This window comes from Lithobates pipiens, unplaced genomic scaffold (assembly GCF_037356315.1).
Source record: "Lithobates pipiens isolate NorthernLeopardFrog02 unplaced genomic scaffold, aLitPip1_a1.2 Scaffold_18, whole genome shotgun sequence".
Lineage (NCBI taxonomy): Eukaryota > Metazoa > Chordata > Amphibia > Anura > Ranidae > Lithobates > Lithobates pipiens.
Window position 1 is genome coordinate 347,046,304 of NW_027507758.1, and position 25,749 is coordinate 347,072,052.

The 25,749-nt window shown below is 40.2% G+C and overlaps 1 protein-coding gene across 3 annotated transcripts in view; it reads left to right on the forward strand.

Moving 5' to 3' along the window:
- Positions 1-1,106: 1,106 nt before the first annotated feature.
- Positions 1,107-25,749, forward strand: part of SENP5 (SUMO specific peptidase 5) — a 52,405-nt gene continuing 27,762 nt past the window's right edge. The window contains exons 1-8 of one of the 3 annotated variants that reach the window (XM_077487423.1): positions 1,107-1,711; positions 2,681-2,764; positions 6,942-8,416; positions 22,572-22,677; positions 23,001-23,148; positions 23,518-23,565; positions 25,201-25,278; positions 25,418-25,555. In XM_077487423.1, coding sequence (XP_077343549.1) covers positions 6,967-8,416; positions 22,572-22,677; positions 23,001-23,148; positions 23,518-23,565; positions 25,201-25,278; positions 25,418-25,555 — 1,968 coding nt within the window. In that variant the 5' untranslated portion in view covers positions 1,107-1,711; positions 2,681-2,764; positions 6,942-6,966. Of the gene's footprint in view, positions 1,712-2,680; positions 2,765-6,098; positions 6,141-6,941; positions 8,417-22,571; positions 22,678-23,000; positions 23,149-23,517; positions 23,566-25,200; positions 25,279-25,417; positions 25,556-25,749 lie in introns of those variants that run through there. The other 2 variants (XM_077487422.1, XM_077487421.1) reach the window with 2 other exon arrangements.

Consider the following 25,749-nt stretch of genomic DNA (forward strand, 5'->3'; position numbering starts at 1 on the left):
AGTGGCAGCGTTTGATGACACAATGGCTGCAATTGATGTTCTTCTTTTCAGAATTCTTCAGTTTGTTTGCCCCCCTAAAAAAATCTATATATCTATACATACATATATATAAAATCTATATGGTATCTTTTATTATTTTTGGGAAAAATAGATGATTATAAGAGAAATAATAAAAAATAATTGTGATTGATGATGATAATAATGAAAATAGATGGTAAGGGATGAGTTGCCCTCACTGATAGAGACTGATCTCCCGCCTTGTGCTTGCAGCTCTGTATAATCTGTCCTCTCTGGAGCTCCAAGGACAACACACTACTGCTGGAAGTCTTCTGCCAGCTATAGTATTTACCCACCTGGGGCCAGTGACATCACAGGGGGCAGCCTTTTTTTTATTTATATAAAAAACTTTATTTAAACTTCAAAGTGGCCCACTGTGTAAAACCCTCAGCAGGGTCTTTGTCATAAGAAATGTAAATGACGGGATCGGGGCGGAATTTATAGGGATTGTCAGTGACCAGTGGCGAGTTTTTTTTCTGCTCGCGCTGGTGAATAAAAGACAGCGCAGATGGACCGGTGTTCTGACGAGACAGGTCCCCCCATCGGATAGTGTCCGCCCTATACTGCGCTTGCGCAGTACGAAGGACAAAGGAGATGCTCAAAGTCTCGGAAGATGACGATCAGCTGTACACGGTGCCTGTGCACTTAATAGTACATTTTGTCAGACGCTGCCGATGTTGTAAGCACGTCATGGGCTCGCATCGCTCGGCATATTTATATTCTAACTCTATGTCCAGTTGGATGTTAGGGCTTGAACCTGGGCTCAAGGCAGACTGTAGTATTAAGTGCGCAGGCGCCGTGTATAGCTGACATCAGCAGGTCATCTTCGGAGACTTTCGGCGTCTCCTTTGTCCTCCGTACTGCGCAAGCGTAGTATAGGGTGGACACTATCCGATGAGGGACATTACTCGACAGGACACCAGAAGATGTTCGCTGTGTTTTTCCTACAATGCTCGCGCTTTAGATGACGTCAGTATCAATAACAACTATACACATTATATCGCCCCGCCCCTTTGAGGGGCGGTGTTTCGTCAGATTATGCGACCCGGGGCCGCAGTACACAAGCCAGCGTCAGATGTAATCGCGGAGTTGGTGCTTCTCATAGGAAGACGACGTGAAGCAGAATGACGCTCTCTCGTGGACGCGCATGCGCAAGAGATTCGGTTGGAGAATTTGACGAGTTGGAAAATATGACGGAACAGCCGCCCTCCTGCCGATAGCGGTCACGTGCCGTGTTTCCTGGCTGTGCAGCGCACGGGCTTGTTTGTCCCTTGTGGTGAGCCGTACAGGAGGCGTCGCTGGGTGTTTTGGGCCGGGAGGCAGGCCAGTGTTGTGTATACTGGGGACGCCGTGTAGAGCGGCTCTTGTGTCGTGTCCAGCAGCGCTCGTTCAATGCCTTCTCCCCTGTCAGGAGCTTATGTGTAGCGCGGGACAGCCATTCCCGGAGTGGCCGCTCTCCCAGAGCATGTATGAGCCGTACTCTTCCGCTGTGCTCCGGCCTCCAGCCAGCCTCGGCTACTAAGCTGTGCTGCTGGTGTATGGGCCTGCTCCCTGTGCGCCTCAGCCGCTCCATGGCCTTGTAGCCGCCCCTGGTGTGTATCCGGTGCCTGCTCTTACTATGACAGGGGGACACCACTTAGCTTGCTCTTTCCAGGTAATTGCCACAACACACACACAACACATACCTAACTGTGTCATCTAATGATTGCAGACAGTCTTACCATATCATCCAATGGGTGGGCTGAGGACAAGCAAGGGGCCTAACCTGCCTGTTATATAGCCACGACCTGCCAGAGAGTTCTTTGTCATTTAGTTGTGATTAGCAGGCCTGTCAGGTTTTTATTACTGTCTTCTGTACCTCCATTACAGGGGAGAGCCAGGCCGAGTTCACATATACGGCTTCAGTACAGCGGTCTCATTTTGTTCACCGGTTCTGGTGCAAATGGTTACCTGAAATCGCACCTGAACCCAAAAACACACGGGATGCTTTTCAAAACCGCACGTGTGTGAACGGGCTGCATTAAAAGCCGTTTGCATGTTATGCAAATTGGATGTGGTTAACTTATCCGTTCCGCATATATGTGACCCAAGCCTTACTCTTTTTCTATCCAAGAGACAAAGAAAATCCCCACATTTTTGGGTTGTTGCCAGAACAGGAATAGAGGGGGAATCTTCCAGTTCAGGTGACAACAAGGGATTTTCCCTTCACTTCCTGTTTTGGCTATGGAACAGAAAGTGAATGGAAATTTCCCCCTATGATTAGGCTTATAACCCTTCCTTAAAGTGGAAGTAAACCCTCCTATCGTTTTCAGTCAAGGAAGCTGCCACCTTGGCCTCTAACAATTCAACTGCCATGATGCTGCACATGTGATCAGTTATGACACCAGCAATTGGATGGTTTGAAAATTTGGTTGAGCGCTCAACCAATGTGAAAGTTAGCATTTCCGGCATGCCGGGAATGTAAGTGTTTTTTTTTTTTAAACTGGGTTTACTCCCGCTTTAAGATCCCTTCACATTCAGTCACGTCTGTCTTATTTTAAAAAAATGGATGCAGTTTACATAAGTTTGTACATCTCTCTTGAGTTCAGTTTGCATCTGATTTATCTATTTTTATTTTTTTCAGAAACCAATCATGGGACAAACAATACAATGTGGAACTTTAGTCAGATAATCTTGCTAGATCACGTCAGGCTGCCCCCTTTTGCAGGTATAGCTACCCTGTTTCCCCAAAAATAAGACCTAGCGTGATTGTCAGCGATGGCTGCAATATTATTATTATACAGGATTTATATAGCTTGGACAGTTTAAGCAGCGCTTTACAACATTAGGGTAGACGTTACAATACAATACAATACAATTCAAGATGGGGAATCAGAGGGCCCTGCTTGTTAGCGCTTATAATATAAGCCCTACACCCCCTCCCCTTCAAATAAGCCATAGTTAAAGTCCTTGTAGGTCTTATTTTCAGGTTAGAGCTTATTTGGGGGGTAGGGTTTATATTGCAGCCATCACAACAATCATGCTAGGTCTTATTTTCAGGGGAAACGGGGTGTTAAACATAAAAAATGTCTATACTGTTTAAAATCTAGTAATACTGTTTCACCATGCTCTGCACATGCTCAGTTTCTTTCCATTTTAAAGTGATTGTAAAGTCTCGTTTAAAAAACAAAACAAAAAACTTTATAGTTCCCTCTGTGCAGTTGGTTTTGCACACGCAGTCTGGATCCTCATCTCAGGACCCGGCTTTGCTGCTCTTGCCCCATCCCTTCTGTCCAGTGCCCCCACAGCCAGCAACTTGCTATGGAGACATTAGAGTCACAGCTCCCTGTGTCCATTCAGGTACAGAGCCCCACCCCCCTCTCTCCCCTGATTGGCTAACTGACGTTGATGGCCGTGGGAGCCAATGGCGGCGCTGCTGTGTCTCAGCCAATCAGGAGGAGACACTCGTGGACAGGGATGGGGCTCAGGTAAGTAATTAAGGGGTTGCTACACACAGTTTTTTTTTTTTTTCCTTAATGCATTAAGATAAAAATAAACCTTCTGCCTTTACAACTCCTTTAAGCCTAGTACACACAATAAGATTAACGGAAAAAAATGATCATCCATATTTATTTTATTCTTTTGTCTTTGCATGCTAGTCTCCATAGCGAAAGCCAATAGGTTACTAAACTATGAAAGTTCTCATATGACAAAATGAAAATTCAGAAGTGATGTAATCTATTTGCATTGTATATTTGGACAAAACTGTACTGATTAAATGAAAATCGTACAAAAGTAAATTTAGTGTGTGTCCCTTTGGAAAATGTTGGACGAAAGCTGTGTACTAATGATCAGAATATGTTCCTTGCTAAAGAACATTATCACATTCTTATGGGTAAAGTGCTTCTTTTAAAACAGACATAAACGTGCGGCCCCTGTTTACATCAGTTCAGATTTGTCTTAAAAAAACAAACAAAAAAAAGGATGCGACCTTGTTTTCAGACCTGAACTGAAACGTATGTAAAGATGACCATCCGTTTACATCCGCCTTACCATAGACATACATTCCAGGTCAGTCTGGATCCCTCTGAAAAACTGACAGATCTAGTCTGAACCCCTGCGTGGAAGGTTCTTTACTCTATTACATCGGCTCCAGTTTTGATAAATTCTCAATGTATGGAAAGTAACACAAGTGATTCAGTGATTTTAGGATCAACCAGATTTTCATATTTTTGCATACGGGTGCCAGGTCAGCACAAGCATAGTTGCCTACGATTCAGAAATGTGACAGCCCATGAAATGTATGATTAAAGTGTGTATAAGGCTTGGTTCACACCTCTGCAGGTTTCATATATATTCCTGCACCCGCCAAAATTTTGAGCACAGGGATGGGGGTATTGTTTTGAGCATGAGAAATACAAGGAACAATGCCATCTTACAGATTGCACTACCGTATCAAATAATTACACACCCCCCTTTGTCCCTAGTGGTTTGTCCAGTGCCCTGCATACAGTTTTATATTATAAATACTATTCTTTCTGCCTGGAAACTGGAGATTGTCCATAGCAACCAAAAAGTGTCAGTTTACATTAAAAGTTATAGACCAGCTAGAAAACAGCGATAATAAATTGGAATCACTCGCAGAATTGAGCGATAGTAATTTGTGGGGAAGTTCGTCATCAAACACTATAAGTAATGACAGTGGCAATTCTGCAACTCAGCATATTTCAGTGTTTTTGATTACATTATTGAATAATTTTTATTATAATTTATGATTTAATATTTCAAATTTTATCATACCCGGGATGTCTATTAGACTCTTGTTTGGACAGATTTAAGTGAATTATTTCAAGAATTACAGGCCTACAATATAAAACGCCAAATTTCCATGCAAAATAATTGTACCGCTATCAGCACCTAAAATCTGAAATAATCGTACCGCCAGGGAGGTTAAAACATGTTAGCTGGAGTTCTGCTTTGTTAGTCAAGTCCATCTAATGAATAGTAAATGCGATCAAAAAAATACTTCTTTCAGGGCGATTGTCTGTCTGATAATCTGATCGTTAGTACAAAGCGTTTTGGAGAGCCGATCACAACAATTCTTGCAAAATTATCCAACGGGATAAGCACAATTTTTTTTTCTCATACGATAACAGAAGGTATGATTTTAATTTCACCAGTGCAGTATACTCCCATACAAAATCAACCGTGGAACTGTAAGAATAAATTACGTCATTGCAGGAAGTTGGATCCTTATGAGAATTTTCGTACAACTAGTAACCTATTTGTTTTCGATTATAACAATAGCATGCAAAAAAAAAATCGTTCTTACAATATTCTCATCATATGTACCAGGCTTAAATTTGCTAGTCTAAAGCCCCGTACACCTTATCAGATTTTCTGTTGATTTTTGTCTTCAGGTTTACCAAAACCATGTAGTGCAAAGGCTTGCCTGATTGTATACAATTTGAAACTCCTAAGGTTTGACCTCATATTATATGGTTTTGGTAAATCTGAAGGAAAAACTCAGCAGAAAATCAAAAAGTGTGTATGGGGCTTAACACTACCCTCCCCCTAGATTGATGGGGTTTCTGTTGCTCTTCCATCCAGTTTAGAGATGCCCTAAGACAGGAACTGTTTTACTGGCAGGATCACCAGGTTAAAATAAAATGTAGATGCCATATTTAAGCATGGGTAACCTGCAATATAATAGTTTTTTTGGGGAGCAGAGTGTTGTTTACCACTTTAAAAGAAAATACTATTTTAACAAACATAGAACTAAACTAGTAGAGATAAAGGAGGGAGGGATAGAGGAGAGATTTAAAAAACGAGGCTAGTCCTTAAGTAGTTAAGACAGGCAATAAAATCCATTATAAAAGTTTTATATTTTAGTGGCAAAACTAATCTGTACGGTTTAGACAGAATTTTTAACAGCAGTGGACAATTTTTGTGAGGGGGTTTTTATTTATTTTTTTGGACGGCACTAATCTGTAATGCATGCTGGGCTAGTTTATGGAATGTATACATCGTCATTTTTATATTTTTTAATTTTTTTTCAATAGATTTTTATTACGTTTTTCAAGTGAGAAGTACAAACGAATGGGGTAAGCAAACATAGCTTAAGAAAGTAAAGGTACTTCGTGAAAGTTTCCGCATGGACTATAAAGACAAAATATATTCGGGCACGTTCAAAGATGAAATAACTCTTGACATACCATCAGGTGGAGGAGTCCTTATAACCAAATATTCTCTAAACAAGAACTTATAAAAAAAGCTTTGAGTGAGGAGTAGTCAGACTGTATGTGTGTGTGTGTGTGTGTGTGTGTGTGTGTGTGTGTGTATATATATTTATAACATTTTGAAGCTCATCTAAACCCAGAAAACAAAAAATGATAGTATTGCAACCTCACATGTGATGCCTGCATTTGGTTTACTTTTTTCATATTTTTTCCTTTTAATTTTAATCTGGTAATCCTTCTGTTAAAACACTTCCTATACTAGGGTGACAATTGTACTGAGTAGCATTGTCAACCTAGGACAGGGAGTGTGTTAGGACTATGTAATACTGTTAGGACTTCATAATACCTCCCTCTATTCTCCATAAGAGGGGAAGGGGTTTAGTAGTCCTCAGATAGTTGGGAACAATGCTGAGAACAGTCCAGGGGCATAGAGTTTTTGGCTGAACAGCAATTTGATTTTGCACTTGTTGAACAGGTATAATATGCTTTTAATTATTTGCCAGACCAAAAGGAGAAGCAAATGAGACATTTGTTAGTTTAAAAAAATCCTTAAAGGTAAAACATCAGTAAAGATATTTTTAGTCCACGTAACTAAATATTGGAATGATTGTGATGGTGATTTTTGTCTAATAAGGTCTGTTTTTTTTTTTTTTTTTGTATGTTTAGGATATCCTCCGGTTCAAAATGGAAAATGACAGCAAATAAAAAGAGTCTTTGCAGAAAGGGTAATTTTTCAGACTGGTCTACATCATGGTCTTTATGGGGAAGCTTTAGTGGTTTTATCTTTAAAAGAAACAATGCTTCTTTACCCAAAAAGTCAACTAGTAAAACTGCTAGGCCACTGAAAAACATCAGCAAATGTCAGCATATTGGAAGCAGCCTTGTTAAACAAGTGAAGAAAAGAAAGATTGCACATCAAACCTCTACATCAAAGTGTGTGAAAAATAGCAGCAATAGTGGAAAAGTAGAGCCTGATAGAAAAAAGAAGGTTGCAAAAGACTTGAAAAAGATCTCCAACAACTCAAAGCTTGAATGCAGTAAGAAATACCATAAGTGTTCAGCAAACACTGAAGCTCAGACTGGCCTATTAGTGAAAACCAAAAAGCAAGTAAAAAATGGTTTAATTAATACTCCTGTTTCTGGCAACGCTGCTTTTGCTACAACAAAAAAGGACAATAAAAGGTTTCAGCTGAAGTTAGAATGTCCCTGCGCCCTTGTGACTAAGGAACACCACAAAAGACAAGTGTTAAGGAAAAAATCATTTGGAATTTTATGGTTGCGGAAATGCTGTAATTTGCTTATGATGCCTAAAAAATCATCTCCGTTTACAGGCCGTAACAGATTACACTCTCATAAGCTTGGTGCAAGAAAAAGCCTTAAAATATTAGGTTTGTGGCTGTGGTTTTGCAAACGATTTTGGAAGTGCCGTAAAAATCTAAACAGTAACTTTGAGAAATTAATTTCACATTTGAAGCTTAAGATTCGACGACCTATCAAGGTGGTAAGTAGGGCATACGATATGAACAATAACACATCAGGAATTTTATGCGAAATACAACCACGCACAACCAACACTTGCCTACGAGATGAGACTGTTAAGCTACAGAGGGTGGACAGTGAGACTCAATTTTCAAATGTGGCAGCAAACAGATCGATATCAAAAGATAACCAGCAGCCGGCCCTCTGCATAGGTGCTCAGTGGGGTTCCGAGGACAATTTGCAAAAGAAATTGATTGACGTTCCCGGTATTAATAGTTATCCTGATGATATGTGTTTGCTCTTAACAGAAAAAGAGGTATCTATATCTTCCCAGGAGGAAGGAGATGCACAGGGAGATCAGGATGAAGAGACAATGCTCCTGGCTCCTGATAAAATAAAGCCATGTACTAGTGAAACGGTTGACTTTCAGTACAATACAGAAGGAATGGAAAATGGAGATGATCCCTGTCCCATGGAAGTGGATGAGAACAGCAGTTCTGATGTATTTAATACAAAGCTACTAGACCACCCTTACTGTAAAAGTCCTTTGCAAGAGACTTTACTTGAAGAGCGATTAGACATTGCAGAAAAACAGGGCTTAAAGAATGGCCATAAAATAATCAGTAATGTCACTGATGATCAACTGGTGTCCTCGATTTGTGGTATATACAATCTTAAAATTAACTCCTACATCTCCAGTATGCACATCTTACGGTTTCTTAGGTGTCGGTTAATGGTACTGTTCTGGTATCAAGAAAATTGTACACTTTTAGGTGGTATAACCCAGAGCTGGACAGTTTTACTCCCTAATTTGGAACTGTTCAGCTTTGGTTTTGCTAATTTTTTTGTCAGCATAGGATACTTCTGTTTATGATTTTCAAACGCTTTGCATTTTACGTAGAACTAGTATGTTTGTTTACCTGTCTGATAGCAATACGAGGAATTGTAGTCTGAGCCAGCCAGGCACTATTGCTTTGAACAGTGCTATATGTAAACGTGCTTACATGTAGGTACACATAGTACTAAGGCTGGAGTTTGGGCTCAATCAGGTGGAATTGTTTAGAGACTTGGAACAGTAGTGAACTCTGCTTTTTCAGTTGTAGCTACAGGTAAGCCTTTAAGAAGTGCATGAACACTGTGCTCTCATTGGAAAGCATGCTGTCCATTGAGAGACCTGCGCTGAGGTAGAGACCCCCACCATACATGCGCGGATGTGAAGTTTTTGTGAGTCCGAACCTGGAAAGAAGACCAGGTGAAGATGGATTCCCTGTTCTTGGAGGCAAGTTTGTCAGCATGTGCTAGTATGCGATGCATGGAGGTTTACCTCCTGAGTATATTTTTATTTTTTTTCCTCAGAAAAACCTACACAAAGGCTGGGTTCACACTGCAGCTCGGAGTGACTCACAGCAGGTGTGTCTCTGGTCACAGATTCAGGTCCAATTTCAGTCGAAATTTTTGGCTGAATTTGGACCTGAATCGGACCAAAAGATGCACAGAACTCCTATACAATTCGCACTGGAGCCACTCTGGAGATGTGTGAAAAGCATTGTATGTCATAATGCACATGTGGAGGTCGGAAACTATTTTTTAAACATCAGTGAAAAAAAAAAAAAAATTATAATATATATATAAGTTTTTAAGGCGACTGTGTCGAATGCATATCATTACTCCAAGTTAACAGGTTTTACATAGTATTACAAGCTTGAGTAACACTCAAGGTTAGCGCTGACTTTAAGCAATACAGATAGATCACCTCCCTGAACCCAGGCTGTGATTAATCAGCAGCAGACTTATGAGTTTATCCCTCTCCTAATGCTTCCTGTCAGCATGCTTGCATGCCCCATACCTGATTAGGTTTCCTTTTTTGCCTCTACTCTAAAGAGGAGTACAGGGGGCTAATAGTCATATTTTATATAACAATTAAAAATACATTTATTTTTAATGGACACAACTAGAGCTGTATATACTTTTTCCATGGCATTTTTGATCACATACCAGTCTTTTAGATATAAAATTGATAGAAGGGATAAATCCTAGAACTTTTGCTTACCTGGTTCTGCTGCCATTCACAGGAATGTTTTGTCCATTAATGCTAACGCAATTGTCAGCAATCATACTGCTGGTAGCAATTGTGAAAATTCGTATTTGGCAGTTGGTAGAAATTGGAAAATGGAATCAGTGTAGGCAGTGACCCATTTGAATCGTGGCAGTTGGCTAAAAAGGAGCCATTGATCACACAATGTGAGCATGCACACCTTTTTATATGTAGACCCAGGATACTGTATTCATACATGCATGTGAATTACCCTCTTGCTCTCGGCGGGGAGGAGATATGTACATTTTCTTGGTATTTTGTCCAAGGATATAGGTGTTGCTCGTTTGTCAGCAGTAAACACAAGAAATCTGGTAACATTTTTCAGCTGAAAAGGTGCCGGTCACAGGGATCAGGTATTTTAAGATCCAGAGTATCTGCATTGCTTGTCTTTTAGTGTAGTATAGTGGTTTTCACTAATGTGGTTGTTTTTGGCTCAGGCTTCAGAGGGTTATTGGCCTTCCTCTGGATCAGCTGTGAGTAAAGGATTGGTTGAACAAGATAGACTTGTCCGTTTTTTTTTTTTTTTTTTTTTTTCCAATCTAACTATGGGGAGTTTGGGGGCCAGAGATGTCAACATATATCAATGTTCAACACAGATTGGTTTTACTAAATGTTGTATACATGTATGAAATCCTCAAATATGTTATCACTTCTGTAAAGGATCACAGATTGACCTACTGACTATTAATGTTAACCTCTTCCCTACCGCGCATAGTGATATGACGGCGGCAGGAACCCTTTGTCCCTCCAGGCTGCCGTCATATGACCTCTTTTACTTCCTGAGCCTCTAGGGGGCTGCGCCACTAGGCACCCGATGCACGCGGGCACCTGCGATTGCCAGTGAACACACAGATCCACGTCCTGTCAGAGAAGAGACCAATGGTGTGTTCCCAGTACGGAGGAAAACCGATCGGTCTCCTCCCCTTGTGAGTTCCCTCCCCCTACGGTTAGAATCGCTCCCTAGGATACACATTTAACCCCTTCCTCGTCCCCTAGTGTTAACCACTTCCCTGCCAATCACATTTACACAGTAATTGGTGCATTTTTATAGCTCTGATCGCTGTATAAATGTGAATAGTGTCAAGTGTCCGCCGCAATATCGCAGTCACGTTGAAAATCGCCACCACTACTAGTTAAAAAAAAATAATAAAAATGCCATAAATCTATCCCTTATTTTGTAGATGCTACAACTTTTGCGCAAACCAATCAATATACGCTTATTGTGATTTTTAACAAAAATATGTAGAATACATATCGACCTAAACTGAGGAAACCTATTATTTTTTTTTTATTTTTTTTTATGGGATATTATAGCAAAAGTATTGTGTGGATTTTTTTTTTTTTTTTTTTTATAGCACAAAAAATTAAAAGCCACAGAGGTGATCAAATACCACCAAAAGAAAGCTTCTCTATAAAGAAAAAAAATGATCAATTTCATATGGGTACAGTGTTGCATGACCCCCCAATTGTCATTCAAAGTGTACCAGTACTGAAAGCTGAAAATTGGTCTGGGCAGGAAGGGGGTGAAAATGCCCTGTATTGAAGTAGTTAAAATCCCCCAAATCTAGGCTTTAACTCAGACTAACCTGTGATCCTAGACAAAAGAATGAACCTTGCACCTAACCCTGAACCTCAATTAACATTTATGGTATAATCACCATAATACCATCATGCTAAAAAAGTTTTTTTTTTTTTTTCTTTCTTTATTTTGGGTTGTGGTAAGGACGTAGGCCCTCAGTCAGGTTTTTATTGCTGTCTCTAACCCAGTTAGAGCGATTTTTTTTATTTTACACTCTGTCCTGGAAACGATTGTCACCAGGAATGACAAATTAAAGGCGTATTGAACCCAAAATGTAATAATGTGGTGGCTACATTCATTTTCTTAAGCTTTTTGGCTGTTTTTACCTGTTGAATCTGGCCAGTAACAAACCACCTTTTCTTAGGCTGTGTGTGATATATATATATATATATATATATATATATATATATATATATATATATATATATATATATATATATATAAAATTCACTTTAGTACTGTGGGTCCTTTAGGCTCTTGTCGTAATGTGCGTGCTCGTGGGGAGTTGCTTCATTCCTGTGCCAACTGGATTGTACACGGAGCTGCACATGCATGGCTAAGTGTACCATTACAAGAATTGCTGGCAGGCAGAAAAGCATCTTTAACCACTTTCAGACCGGACCATTTTGCTGGTAAATGACCAGAGGTCTTTTTACACTTTGGCACTGCGCTGCTTTAACTGGTAATTGCGCGGTCATGCAATGTTGTACCCAAACAAAATTTGCGTCCTTTTCTTCCCACAAATAGAGCTTTCTTTTGATGGTATTTGATTGCCTCTGCGATTTTTATTTTTTGCGATATAAACGTAAAAAGACCGCAAATTTTGAAAAAAAATGATATTTTCTACTTTTTGTTATTAGAAAAATCCAATAAACTCAATTTTAGTCATACATTTAGGCCAAAATGTATTCAGCCACATGTCTTTGGTAAAAAAAAAGTCAATAATTGTATATTTATTGGTTTGCGCAAAAGTTGTCACATCTACAAACTAAGGTACGTTTTCTGGAATTTACGCAGCTTTTAGTTTACGACTGCCTATCTCATTTCTTGAGGTGCTAAAATGGCAGGGCAGTACAAAACCCCCCCAAATGACCCCATTTTGGAAAGTAGACCCCCTAAGGAAATTGATAAGAGGCATGTTGAGCCCATTGAATATTTTATTTTTTTGCCTCAAGCGATTGAATAATGACAAAAAAAAAAATTTTTTTTTTTTTTTACACAAAGTTGTCACTAAATGATATATTGCTCACACATGCTATGGGCGTATGTGAAATGACACCCCAAAATAAATTCTGCTGCTTCTCCTGAGTATGGGGATACCACATATGTGGGACTTTTTGGGAGCCTAGCCGCGTACGGGGCCCCGAAAACCAAGCACCGCCTTCAGGCTTTCTAAGGGCGTAAATTTTTGAGTTCACTTCTCACTACCTATTACAGTTTTGAAGGCCATAAAATGCCAAGATGGCACAAAACCCCCACAAATGACCCCATTTTAGAAAGTAGACACCCCAAGCTATTTGCTGAGAGGCATGTTGAGTTCATGGAATATTTTATATTTTGCCACAAGTTGCGGGAAAATTACAAACTTTTTTATTTTTATTTTTTTTTTAACAAAGTTGTCACTAAATGATATATTGCTCATGCATGCCATGGGCATATGTGAAATGACACCCCAAAATAAATTCTGCTGCTTCTCCTGAGTACGGGGATACCACATATGTGGGACTTTTTGGGAGCCTAGCCGCGTACGGGGCCCCGAAAACCAAGCACCGCCTTCAGGCTTTCTAAGGGCGTAATTTTTTGATTTCACTCCTCACTACCTATTACAGTTTTGAAGGCCATAAAATGCCAAGATGGCACAAAACCCCCACAAATGACCCCATTTTAGAAAGTAGACACCCCAAGCTATTTGCTGAGAGGCATGTTGAGTCCATGGAATATTTTATATTTTGCCACAAGTTGCGGGAAAATTACAAACTTTTTTTTTTTTTTTTTTCACAAAGTTGTCACTAAATGATATATTGCTCACGCATGCCATGGGCATATGTGAAATGACACCCCAAAATAAATTCTGCTGCTTCTCCTGAGTATGGGGATACCACATATGTGGGACTTTTTGGGAGCCTAGCCGCGTACGGGGCCCCGAAAACCAAGCACCGCCTTCAGGCTTTCTAAGGGCGTTACAGTTTTGAAGGCCATAAAATGCCAAGATGGCACAAACCCCCCCCCAAATGACCCCATTTTGGAAAGTAGACACCCCTAAATTTAGGGGTACACTAGTGAGACTAGGTAATAAATGGCGGGTGCCCTGAAACTATAAAAAAATAACTAACCAACCAGCGTCACCTGTAACAGTTATATGGTGATCACTGGTGAAAGGGTTAACTAGGGGGCAATTAGGGGGCTTTATGCGGTAGTATATGGGGGTCCCTGGCGCTATAAAAAGCTGCAGCGAACCTAAATACCTACCTGCCTAACTAGCGTCACCTGTGACACTAATACAGCGATCAGAAAAACGATCGCTTATTAGGCTGGGTTCACACTGGAGCGATGCGGGAACGCCACGAATGCGCGGCGGGTTCCCGCATCGCATGCCTCCCGGCGGCAGTTCACACTGCCCTATGCGAACTGCTGGGAGTGTCAGTGAAATGTTACTGACACCCCCAGATCAGTTCGCATATCGCAGTGCGATCTGCAAACTCGGATCGCATGGTGTGAACACCCATGCGATCCGATTCTGCTGCGGGCCAAAAAAAGGGTCCCGTGCGAATTTGCGGCGGGTGCGGCGGGTGCGGCGAATGGCTGAACTCGAATCGCACAGAGATCGGATGTGATTTGCACTGCAGTGCGGTGCGAATCACATCCGTTCTCATAAACCGCTGCAATGTGAACCCAGCCTTAGTGACACTGGCGACGGGGGGTGATCACGGGGTTAAACCTTTATTGGGGGGGTTAGGGGGGTACCTTAGAACTAAAGGGGGCTAACCCTAACTGCCCTAACAGTTATTAGTCACAAATGACACCCGCCGGGTGATCAGGGGGTTAAACCTTTATTAGGTAATAAATGGCGGGTGCCCTGAAACTATAAAAAAATAACTAACCAACCAGCGTCACCTGTAACAGTTATATGGTGATCACTGGTGAAAGGGTTAACTAGGGGGCAATCAGGGGGCTTTATGCGGTAGTATATGGGGGTCCCTGGCGCTATAAAAAGCTGCGGCGAACCTAAATACCTACCTGCCTAACTAGCGTCACCTGTGACACTAATACGGCGATCAGAAAAATGATCGCTTATTAGGCTGGGTTCACACTGGAGCGATGCGGAAACGCCGCGAATCCGCGGCGGGTTCCCGCATCGCATGCCTCCCGGCGGCAGTTCACACTGCCCTATGCGAACTGCTGGGAGTGTCAGTGAAATGTTACTGACACCCCCAGATCAGTTCGCATATCGCAGTGCGATCTGCAAACTCGGATCGCATGGTGTGAACACCCATGCGATCCGATTCTGCTGCGGGCCAAAAAAAGGGTCCCGTGCGAATTTGCGGCGGGTGCGGCGGGTGCGGCGAATGGCAGAACTCGAATCGCACAGAGATCGGATGTGATTTGCACTGCAGTGCGGTGCGAATCACATTCGTTCTCATAAACCGCTGCAATGTGAACCCAGCCTTAGTGACACTGGCGACGGGGGGTGATCACGGGGTTAAACCTTTATTGGGGGGGTTAGGGGGGTACATTAGAACTAAAGGGGGCTAACTCTAACTGCCCTAACAGTTATTACAGTCACAAATGACACCAATGCAAAAAAAAAAAAAAAAAAATGACATTGGTGTCACTGTGACTGGGGGGCAGGGGTAATTGGGGGGGTGATCGGGGGGTAAAGGGGGGGTGTGAGTGTGCCTGGCATGTTCTACTGTGTGTGTGAGTGTTGGTGCAACTTACTGATCCGCTCTCCTCCGTGTCGGAACGAAAAATACCGACACGGAGGAGAGAATACATCACTTCCTCTCCTGTGTTTACATTACAGGAGAGGAAGTGATGTCACCGGGGATTTCTATTCGTCGGGAGCGATCGCGAGGGGGTGGCCATGAATGAATGGCCGTCCCCTCGTCCGGGATCGCTCCCGAACGAATACCGACCGCCGCAGGCACCGGGCGGGGGCCCGATCGGGCCCCCGACCCGCGGGAGGCAAGGGACGTACATGTATGTCCTTATGCCTGCCCGTGCCATTGTACCGACGTACATCGGCGTGCGGCGGTCGGCAACTGGTTAATGAAGAGATATACAGAGTCTCTCTTGAGTAAAAAAAATAAAAATAAAAAACCTGCCTGCTAGGAATTTTGAACAGCTGGTTGGCTTGATCCTCTGCTGATTTTATCTGCGATTCAGTAAAGGTTTTGCTCGTTCCCATGGATTTATATATTTTCAGTACTTTGAACATACCGAAAATTAAGATTCTTTACCCTAAAATGTGGATTTTCATCCTGCTTCCACCACTAGGGAAATTTTATAACATAACCAAATGTGTGGGGCAAAGTGGCAGGTCAATGTACCTAGTGATTTTGGCTGATAAATCTGCCCCCAAGTTTTTATAGTACAGCAGTATAAAAAGATCTCTTTGGTTGTTTAATATTTGATAAACTAGGCCAGGAATAAAACGTTGTTTTTATAATCTGATGATTCTTGTGTTTTTAAAGAGAATTTGTCAGTATAAAATATGGAAGCTACCATTGCTAATCCAGGTCCATGGTTGTCAATTTTAGCCTTGCCTGTACTTGGTGTGTAAAAGGAAAACAAATCTGTGAAGTTTTGTCAGCAATGGCTGTTCCTATATTATTGTCCTGGCAGGTTCTTTTTTAACCCATTCAGTGCTATCGGTCCTGGCTGCATTCTGACCTTTTGTTGTACCTGTAACAGGCTAATGTCATGGTTTGTGGCCCCTTTAGGCCTCATGCACACTTGAGCTCAAAGGCACCTATTTTACAGGCGTTTGACACTACTTTTCTGCTTCTAAACACCTCTCCATGTTAACCTGTGTTCAAGCACACACAGGCATTTACAGGAGTTTAGAGACTGAAAAAAAAATCGGATGCGCATCCAAGAGGAGCATTTTGGCAGAAGAAAAATTCCAAAACGTGCCTAAAACGTTTGAGCGTTTTATTTCAGTAAAAACAAATGGAGCTGCACTGTGAAAATAAACGAACAAATTAAACGTGTGTATACAAATGATACACAAATATATAAATTGATGTGTCACCCCCACCCCCGATACACCGTAGCGTATATAGTTCCAGAAAGTATATTTCAATGAGTGGACTTTTTTTTTTTTTTTTTTATATTTGTGCAATATTAATCCAATATATAGACTTTCTGGGACTATATACACTACGGTGTATCGGGGGTGATGCATCAATTTCTATATTTGTGTGATTTGTCTATCATTTGTACACACACACTTACACTCACTTTGTTAGTTTATTCTCACAGCGCAGCTACATTTGTTTTTATTGTTCATCTGGTGTTGTATATCACTTTGCGTTGCAGCGTTAGTTGACACTGGAGCGTGGTTTGTTTTGTGGGTTTTTTTTTATTTTTTTATTTGTTTTATTTCAGTGGCCAATAATCTGGCCAATTAAACGCCTAAGCGTTTGACGTGTCAAAAATGTGACTTAAGCTTGCTTTTTTTTTTTCCTGCTAGGAGAAAAGCATTTAAAAAAAAAAAAAAAAAAAAAAAGCCTGTGTGTGCATGAAGCTAATTGCCTGCTTGCATTTTGTGATCAGTATTTAGGCACAAGTAGAAAGGAAGTCCTCATCCTGTATAGCAATAGTAGTAATATGATTGTAATTTTTTTGGGGACAGATAAACCTAGGTTTGGTAGATAATCTTCATCCCACAGTGATGCAGTATGTATGCATGTATGTATGTATGTTAGTGCTTAATCACTTCAAGCCTGGAAGGTTTTACCCACTTAATGACCAGGCCATGTTTTGCGATAGGACACTGGTACTTTGACAATTGGGCAGTCATGCAACGCTGTACCCAAACAAAGTTCATGTGTTTTTTCAGTGGTATTTGATCACTCCTGCGTGGTTGTTTTTTTTATTTTATTTATTTATTTTTTTTTAAAAGAAAAATGCCAACAGTTTATGAAAAAAAAAGTCCTTTCTGCTATAAAACATGCCCAATAAAAAAAAAATGTGATCTAATTTCTTCATCAATTTAGGCCAATATCTATTCTGCTATGTATTTTTGGTAAAACAAAACACAAAAACGATTGGCATATATTGGTTTGGTTTGTGCAAGTTGTAGCATTTGCAAACTATGGGATAGATTTATGGACTTTTTTTATTTTATTATTTTTTTTATTATTTTTATTTTTTTTAATTTTTTTACAAGTAATTGCAACTATCAGATTTTTATAGGGATTGCGTGAGCAAATTGACACTTTTTGGGGACCAGTGACACCAATACAATGATCAGTGCTAAATATGGTACACTGTATAAATGACACTGGCATGGAAGGGATTAACGCCAGGGGCGATCAAATGTGTTCTCTAAGTGTGATTACTGTTTGGGGGATAGTGTTCCTGATTAGCAAGAATCGCAGATCTCTCTGTTCCTGTCTGACAGAATGACGGTCTGCTTTGTTTACATCAGCAGAACGCTATTCGGTCATTCCACAGAGCGATCTCAAGAAGCCGTCGGCACCCCAGATCAGGTCACACAGACAATGTACAAGTACGTTGTTTTGTGCAGCCAGGCCGCCCTACCACAGTGTTTGTGCGGTGGGTGGTCCCGAACTGGTTAAAGCTGATTTCTAGTAATTCAGACCCTTTGTAATATATGCTTGCTTGCTAAGAGTTAAGTCCAAGAAGGTGCATGTCACCTTATGAGCTTATCTTTTATTTACTACTGACCATTTTATGGGGCTCCAGGTAGTAAAGCTATTGCAAACTCCTGGAGCTCCAACGCTGAACGTTCTGGATCTGAGACAGAATGTTCCCTCCTGTCCAATCAGAGTGCTTTGTGTTATGCAAACCCAAATCAGATCATTGGAGGAGTTCCGAGCACAGCCAGAGAACTGACCATGTTGTGCTTCCATACCTGGTGTAGTCATTTTTTTCTTAATAGGATAGCAGAGGGACTGGCAGGACCAGGAATTTTGCACGAAGGAAGCAATTCAAAGAGAAAAGTTTATATATATATATATATATATATATATATATATATATATATATATATATATATATATATATATATAAATATAAATTTTTTTTTTTTTTTTGGTACACAGCAGGCACATATTAGGAATATGAAATGTTGGGTTTACATATTCTTTAACCCCCTAGTATACCTGCACATATTACAAAGTGGCTGAATTCCTGGAGTTCGGATTTAATGTCTATGGGTAGGGAGATATTGGCTAGTGTGGTGTTTTTAGAAAAAAAAAACTTTGACCATTTGCCGACCAGCCACTGCAGTTTTACAGAATGGCATGGCTGGGTGAAACGTTGCCTTAAATTGCTTCGCCTTTTGGCCACTAGGGGCGCGCCCACAGCATGTACCTGTAGCTGGCGATCGCTCGTGGCAGAGCGAGAACCGGAACCTGTGTGTGTGTGAATGCACAGATCCTGGTTATCTCAGGAGAGAGGAGACTGAACGTGTGTTAATACAATGCATGAACCTCTCCCCAGTTAGAACACACCTAGGGAACACAGTTAACCCCTTTACTGCCAGTGATATTTATACAGCAATCAGTGCATTATCATAGCACTAATCGCTGTATAATTGTCACTGGTCCCAAAAATGTCAAATGTGTCCACTGCAATATCTTAGTCCCGATTAAAAATCGTAGATCACCGCCATTACTGGTAAAAAATAATAATAATAAAAATGCCACAAATCTATCCCCTATTCTGTAGACACTATAACATTTGCGCAAACCAATCAATATACGCTCATTGCTTATTTTTTTTTTTTTTTTACGAAAAATATGTAGAAGAATATATTGGCCTAAATTGATGAAGAAATAAAAAAAAAAGAAATAATAAACTTTTTGGGGATATTCCTTATAGTAAAAACTGTGTTGGGTTTTTTTTTTTTTTTTTTTTTTTTTTTTTTTTTATGTGCAGAACATAAAAACCGCAGATGTCATCAAATGCCACCAAAAGAGAGCTCTATTTGTGGGAAATAAGGGACGCAGACTTTGTTTGTTTGGGTACAACATTGCATGACCGTGCAATTGTCGGTTAAAGCGACGCAGTGCCAATTTGTAAAAAGTGCTCTGGTCAGGAAGGGGGTAAAATCTTCTGGGGCTGAAGCAAACTTCAAAATTATATACATAGTAACATTACTGCATTTGAAGAAAGACAGTTACAAAGATTTGTACAATGCAATTTTACGTACTTATTTTCCATATTTTTGAAATCATATTCTATATTGACAAACCAACATTTCCATTTAGTATGTCTCCAGATAAGCTCTGCCTTTTTTCTCCCATTTTGTTTTTGATCCAGAAAACATTACTGTTCACATTTAGAAATTATGAATTTGCATGCCAGATATGACTTTTTAAAAACTAAAAGGTTATGGACATCCCATAAAACTTTAAGTATGCAAAAGAAGATCCATGCTATTCTTGCTTTGTACTTATTCTTTTCCGTGCTGTGGTAAACAAAAAATAATCTAAGCATATATCCCAGCTACTTCTGCCCGAAATGGCTTTGTTATCCCTGACTTGGGATACAAAATCGCAATGCTAGAATAAAATATTTTACAGTTTCTCTCTCCCCCCACATTCAGATCTAGGGCATTGCTCTGTTGCAGTAAGGTGTCTGGATTTTAGGAAATTTTTGGAAGGCAAGCATTAAAGCAAGCCCATCCATACAATCTACCACTGTCTTTTTGTGACCCCCTTTACCTGTGCCGCCTTCTTCAACACTAAACCTGGTTCATTTAGAGTTTAATCCTGATATTGAGGACACCAGTTCTTTTCTTAGCCAGTTCTTGAGACCTTTTGTTCTCCATCTTATCTCCTAGTTAATCCAAATGATTTTACTCTCTGATTGAATGAGTAAAATGGAGGTACCACTAGTGCATATGGTTAGAACTTTTTGAACCAGTCCCTATTTAATGAACCACCAACCTGCTAGATATCTTATCATAATTGCTGTCCGCTCTCCCACTTTCTACATTCTGAGACCAGTAGTGCATGTGTATAAAATCTCTTGTATTCGGGGAAACCAAAACATTGGCCAGTCCTTTTTTAAATCGTTTGTTCCAGTGCAGGGACACATTCCCACCTTCCTCAAATCCTTACGTGATGCTCACAGTGTCACTTGTGAACAGATTAGTGTGAAGGTTTGGCAGGTATGTTTCTCGCCACTTTGTGACAGACTGCTTTAACTGTGAACAGAAGATCTCTAATCTACCACAGCCCTAAAGTAATTCTAAAGTCATGGTGTTTTTTTACCCTAATGCATTAAAGTTGTTGTATAGCCTTAAAGACCACTTTCACCTACAGATAAGCCTAGATTAAGGCTTACCTGTAGGTGCTTGAAATGTATTGCTTTAATATATTTACAATTGCCCCCTACGGTGATGATGTCTGCGCATGAGCACTCTAGAAAGGGCACGCGGTGCCGTTTCTAGATGGGGTCATGCCGTGACTGCCGGCTCCCGCACGCATGTGTCGGAGTGACGTGACCTGCCGTCACGTGACTCCGGCCAGTCACAGAGCCGGAGATTGCAGCCCTGGAAGCTTTGAGCCAGCGAGGAAATCGGGGACATTGCAGGCTTTAGTTTCAGGTAAGTGACACATAATGTGCTACTATGCAATGCATAGTAGCCCATTATGCTTTACCTTTGCAGGGAAACAGAGGAAGTAAAACCCATCAGGGTTTGCTTCCTCTTTAAGGTAAATAACACCCCACTATTTTCCTGCCCTCCATCTTTCAACACTTACCTGAGCCTGTTGGCGATCCAGCACTGAGCCCCATCTGAAGTCTTCTCTTGCTATTCTCACAGAGACTTGGGCAGGAGCCATTGGCTGCTGCCAGTCAAATCCTGTGAGTGGGCCAAGCCAAACCACACAGTGTATCTATAAGAAGCACACAAAGCGGCTCTAGAGTGAGCCCTCAGATGTGCCACAACAGGAAGCCGCTTTCTATGGTAGCACACTGAAAAGGAGGAGACCTGAGTGCTGGTGGAGAACCACAGATGAGGGTGATCAGGCTCCTCTGTGAAAAATTGTCTCACAGTAGGTAACTATAAACCTGTTCGGGGGAAAAAAATTTTAGTATTTACAATCACTTAACTTTGTTTTGCCTTCTAAATTTCCTGACAATATTTTCACTAATCGCTGTTCTATTCGAGTTCAAAATGGTTGCAATTTCTGCTTGGCATACATTTTTCAGGTATAATACGTTGTACTATTAGTATAATGGAAATTAACATTTTCTTCGACTTTAACTGTTCCCAGTATTGTGGCTCTGTGTGTATTGAAATTGGTTCAGCTGCCTTGATGGAAGCAACAAATGGGAACCCTCTGCTTTCTGCATGTTCAGTAAGCTATGATGCTGTAGCGCTCAGTTTTGTTAAACCCTGAGATTTGAGTTGCTGTGAGTTTTTGGTCACAGCTAAAAGGAAGCACTGAACAAAATCCTTTCATTTTAGTGCATGGGGGATCTCGCGAGTGGCTAAATCTGGGCGTACACTAGCAGAGTCTCAAAAATGAATATGAAAATTTGTACATAAATTCTTAGTACATTTGATAGTCATTCAATAGTAGTTAAAGATTTTGATTTTGGAATGAATTGAAATTGCCGAACAAAAACCACATTCACTGTTAGTCATACATATGAGAATATTTTTCCATTCTGCTCCTTTGCATTTTCTCTTCACAGCAATAGAAAATGAACATCAATTTGACGCCACTAATAATTAGAAAAACAAGTTTTTTTTCTTGCGGTGAAAAATGTCAAATCTGCTAGTGTATACACAGATTAAGAGTTAATGTTTTTTTCAATTTCTCATTTATTAATCTTTAAAATGCAAGGAGAATCTTTATCCTCATGTTCATGAATCTGTATTGACATGTATGTAGGTATTTAAATTTTTTATATTTTTTTTCCTTTTATATCCCAGGTCTTCTAAATGAGACTATGAAGAAATATGGTAGTTTAATCCCATTGTCTGAGAAAGATGTTCTGACTCGATTAAAGGAAGTCTTCAATGAGGACCTCTCCTACAGGTTTGATATATTGAAATTGGAGCTTTGGTGGTAGGTTTGATATATTGTTTTCTGTGAAAAGGAAATTTTGTCAGATTCCAGTGCTTTTTGTTCGATTCCACTATGCAGCAGCAGTCCCCAATCATTATGGCACCAAGGATCAGTTTCATAGAAAACAATTTTTCCATAAGGGGGAGGGGAATGATTTTGGGATGATTCAAACACAAGTGAACTAAAATAAGTGTTGAATTCTGACTTTTTTTTTTGGGGGGGGGTTATTTGGTTACAGTTAACTCCAAATTAGGGGGAATAAAATCATTTGACTTTATATTTATATTTCCAAGGGCTTCCTTCATCAACAAAGAAATATCAAAATACAGAGCCAAGCATTCCAAGACTACTGCGTGCAGTTTCCGTGTCTTATACAATAAACATGTGCTTGATATGGATGACCTCACTACCCTCGATGGACAAAATTGGATCAATGATCAGGCATGATGTGTTTGAATTTATTATCAGGTTTGATCACTTTGTAAAGTTGTAGTGAAGTGGCCTATCTTTGACCCTCGTTTTCCTGTAGGAAGTATAGATGTTGCTCTTTAGATGGCCTATAAATGTTTTTTTTTTTTTTTTTTTTTTTTTTTTATCTTAGCCTGTTTGAAAATATTCATTGATAGTCCACCAGAAAAAAAATAATGAGCAATTGTAAAATTGCAGCAGATGTGCCTGGTTGAATCTACCTTTTGTTGATTGGTAGGATAATTGTCAATTAGGTCTCTTAGGTGACCAGCTGAATTGGCTTTGGTTTAAATATCATCTTCTTCCTTTTTTAAAATTTTTTCTTTTTTTTTTTCTTTACAGGTTATTAATATGTATGGTGAGCTAATCATGGATGCTGTTCCAGACAAGGTATGTCTTACCATTAACCCCTTTCCAAAAAGTAAGTTAAAGATACAGCACTATAGTTCTTGTTTTTCATTGCATATGGAGAGAAATTGTGTACTTAAAGTGACACTAAAGGTTCGTGTGTGTTGTTTGTTAAAAAAAAAAAAAAATCATACTTGCCTCCACTGTGCAGTTTTGCACAGAGTGGCCCCAATCCACCTGTTCTGGGGTCCCACAGCGTCTCTTGCAGCTCCTCCCCGCATTAGGGAAGCTCTCTCCCGAGGGGGTTACCTTGCAGGCGCTCTCCTGAGTCATACACTTGGCGTGCATAGACACTGAGTGTATGACTCCGCCCCCCTAGCCTCCGCGTCATTGGATTTGATTGGCAGGAGCCAATGGCTGCTCTGCTATCAATCTATTTACTTGCCTGAGCCCTGAATTTCGGAGAACGCGCCCATGGAAATTCAGGGCTCAGGCAAGTAAAACTGGGGGGGCAGACACTGCAAGGATGCATTGATGTGAAGAAACGCGTAGGTTTAGACACTTTAAAGCAAAGGGTGTTTTTTTTTTTTGTGGACTTTTTTTTTTTTTTTGCCAGATCTTTTGCAGTGCATGTCTTTCACACCTTAAAGCTAAACTCCAGGAAGTAGAAAAAAATCTACCCTTGCAGTACACCACTCCTTTAATTCTATTTATAAGTAACCAATGTCTGGAAGTTGGCAAGCTCTGGCTTCTTCATAATGCTCTATTTGTGGGGGAAAAAGACATCAATTTTTTTGGGGGGGTATAACGTCTCACATCCATGCAATTGTCAGTAAAATCTACGCAGTGCCTTATCACAAGAATTGACCTGTCATTAAGGGGGTAAATCCTTCCGGGGCTGAGATGGTTAAAGAAATGTGAGTTGCCACAATAGTATGCCTATAGTATGTTCATCTTCAGGCATCCATTACCCATTATTGTACTCTTGGTTACAGAAGAACTCCAAGAAGGAAACTTTTTTTTTTTTTTAAATGCTTGCTTTACAAATAATTTAATCTTGGGTGTATACCACCCTCAGGATCACTGACTGTTATTTACAATTTACACTTTCTTTGAACGCTAATGTATAGTTTTTTCTAAAGTCTGACAGCAGACTTGAGGTTCTCCCACACACAAGCCCTGTCCATTCCTCCTCTCCCTGTCCGTTTTTAGAATGCTTTTGTTTTTAATGAGTGTCCAGAATGCAGGGTGTTCTGTTATTGGACAAAGGGAGAGGAGGGATAGCTAAATGACAGGGTAGCAACAGGTCCTTAAGTCTGAGTGCCCAAAGTATAGAAAAAAGCTATAAAATCCGCACCCAATGAAAGTTTTTATATTGTAAATAACAGTAGCGATTCAGTTTGTAACCCAGCTAATAAAAAATAAAAAGCCCTAGAATTCTTCAGATTGGAGCTCCCAGGTTGCAAACATGTTAGTGAAGCTGAGGGGACATCATGACTACAAAACAATAGGCGCTTTTGAAGAATTAGGATAGGTCTTTCTTTCTTTCCCTTTTTTTTTTTTTTTTTTTTTTTTTTTAATTTTTTTTTTTTTATGACCTGTTTGCTACCAAATGTAAACATTTTGTTAAAGTAATGTTTAATGCTTGATAATAGCTGTTTGTATTCTTTCAAACAGGTTCATTTCTTAAACAGTTTCTTTCACCGGCAACTTATGACCAAAGGTTATAATGGTGTAAAAAGATGGACTAAAAAGGCAAGCATTTTAATCTCGCCCATTTACATTTTTACATTACATGTAAAGATTTTGTTATCACAGCACAAATGATATGGTCTTTGACCTTTCTTTGATTTGAGCTTTTGACAATGATCAAATCTGTTTTTTTTCCCAACAGGTGGATGTGTTTAAAAAGATCTTGTTGTTAATTCCAATTCACCTAGAGGTCCACTGGTCTCTCATTACTGTGAATATACCCAAAAAGCTAATTTCCTTCTATGATTCCCAAGGCATACATTTTAAATTCTGCGTAGAGGTAAAGTGCATTTTATAAATTGAAGTTCATAATCTTATTTTTCTATCCTTTTTATTCTTAGGCCCCTTTCACACATGCGGACTGTTTAGGTCCGCCTGTCAGTTTTTTAGGTGGACCTTTACGGACGCTTCATGCATATCTATGGAACAACGGATGTCATAGGTGACATGTACTCTGACATCCAATTCGCTCTG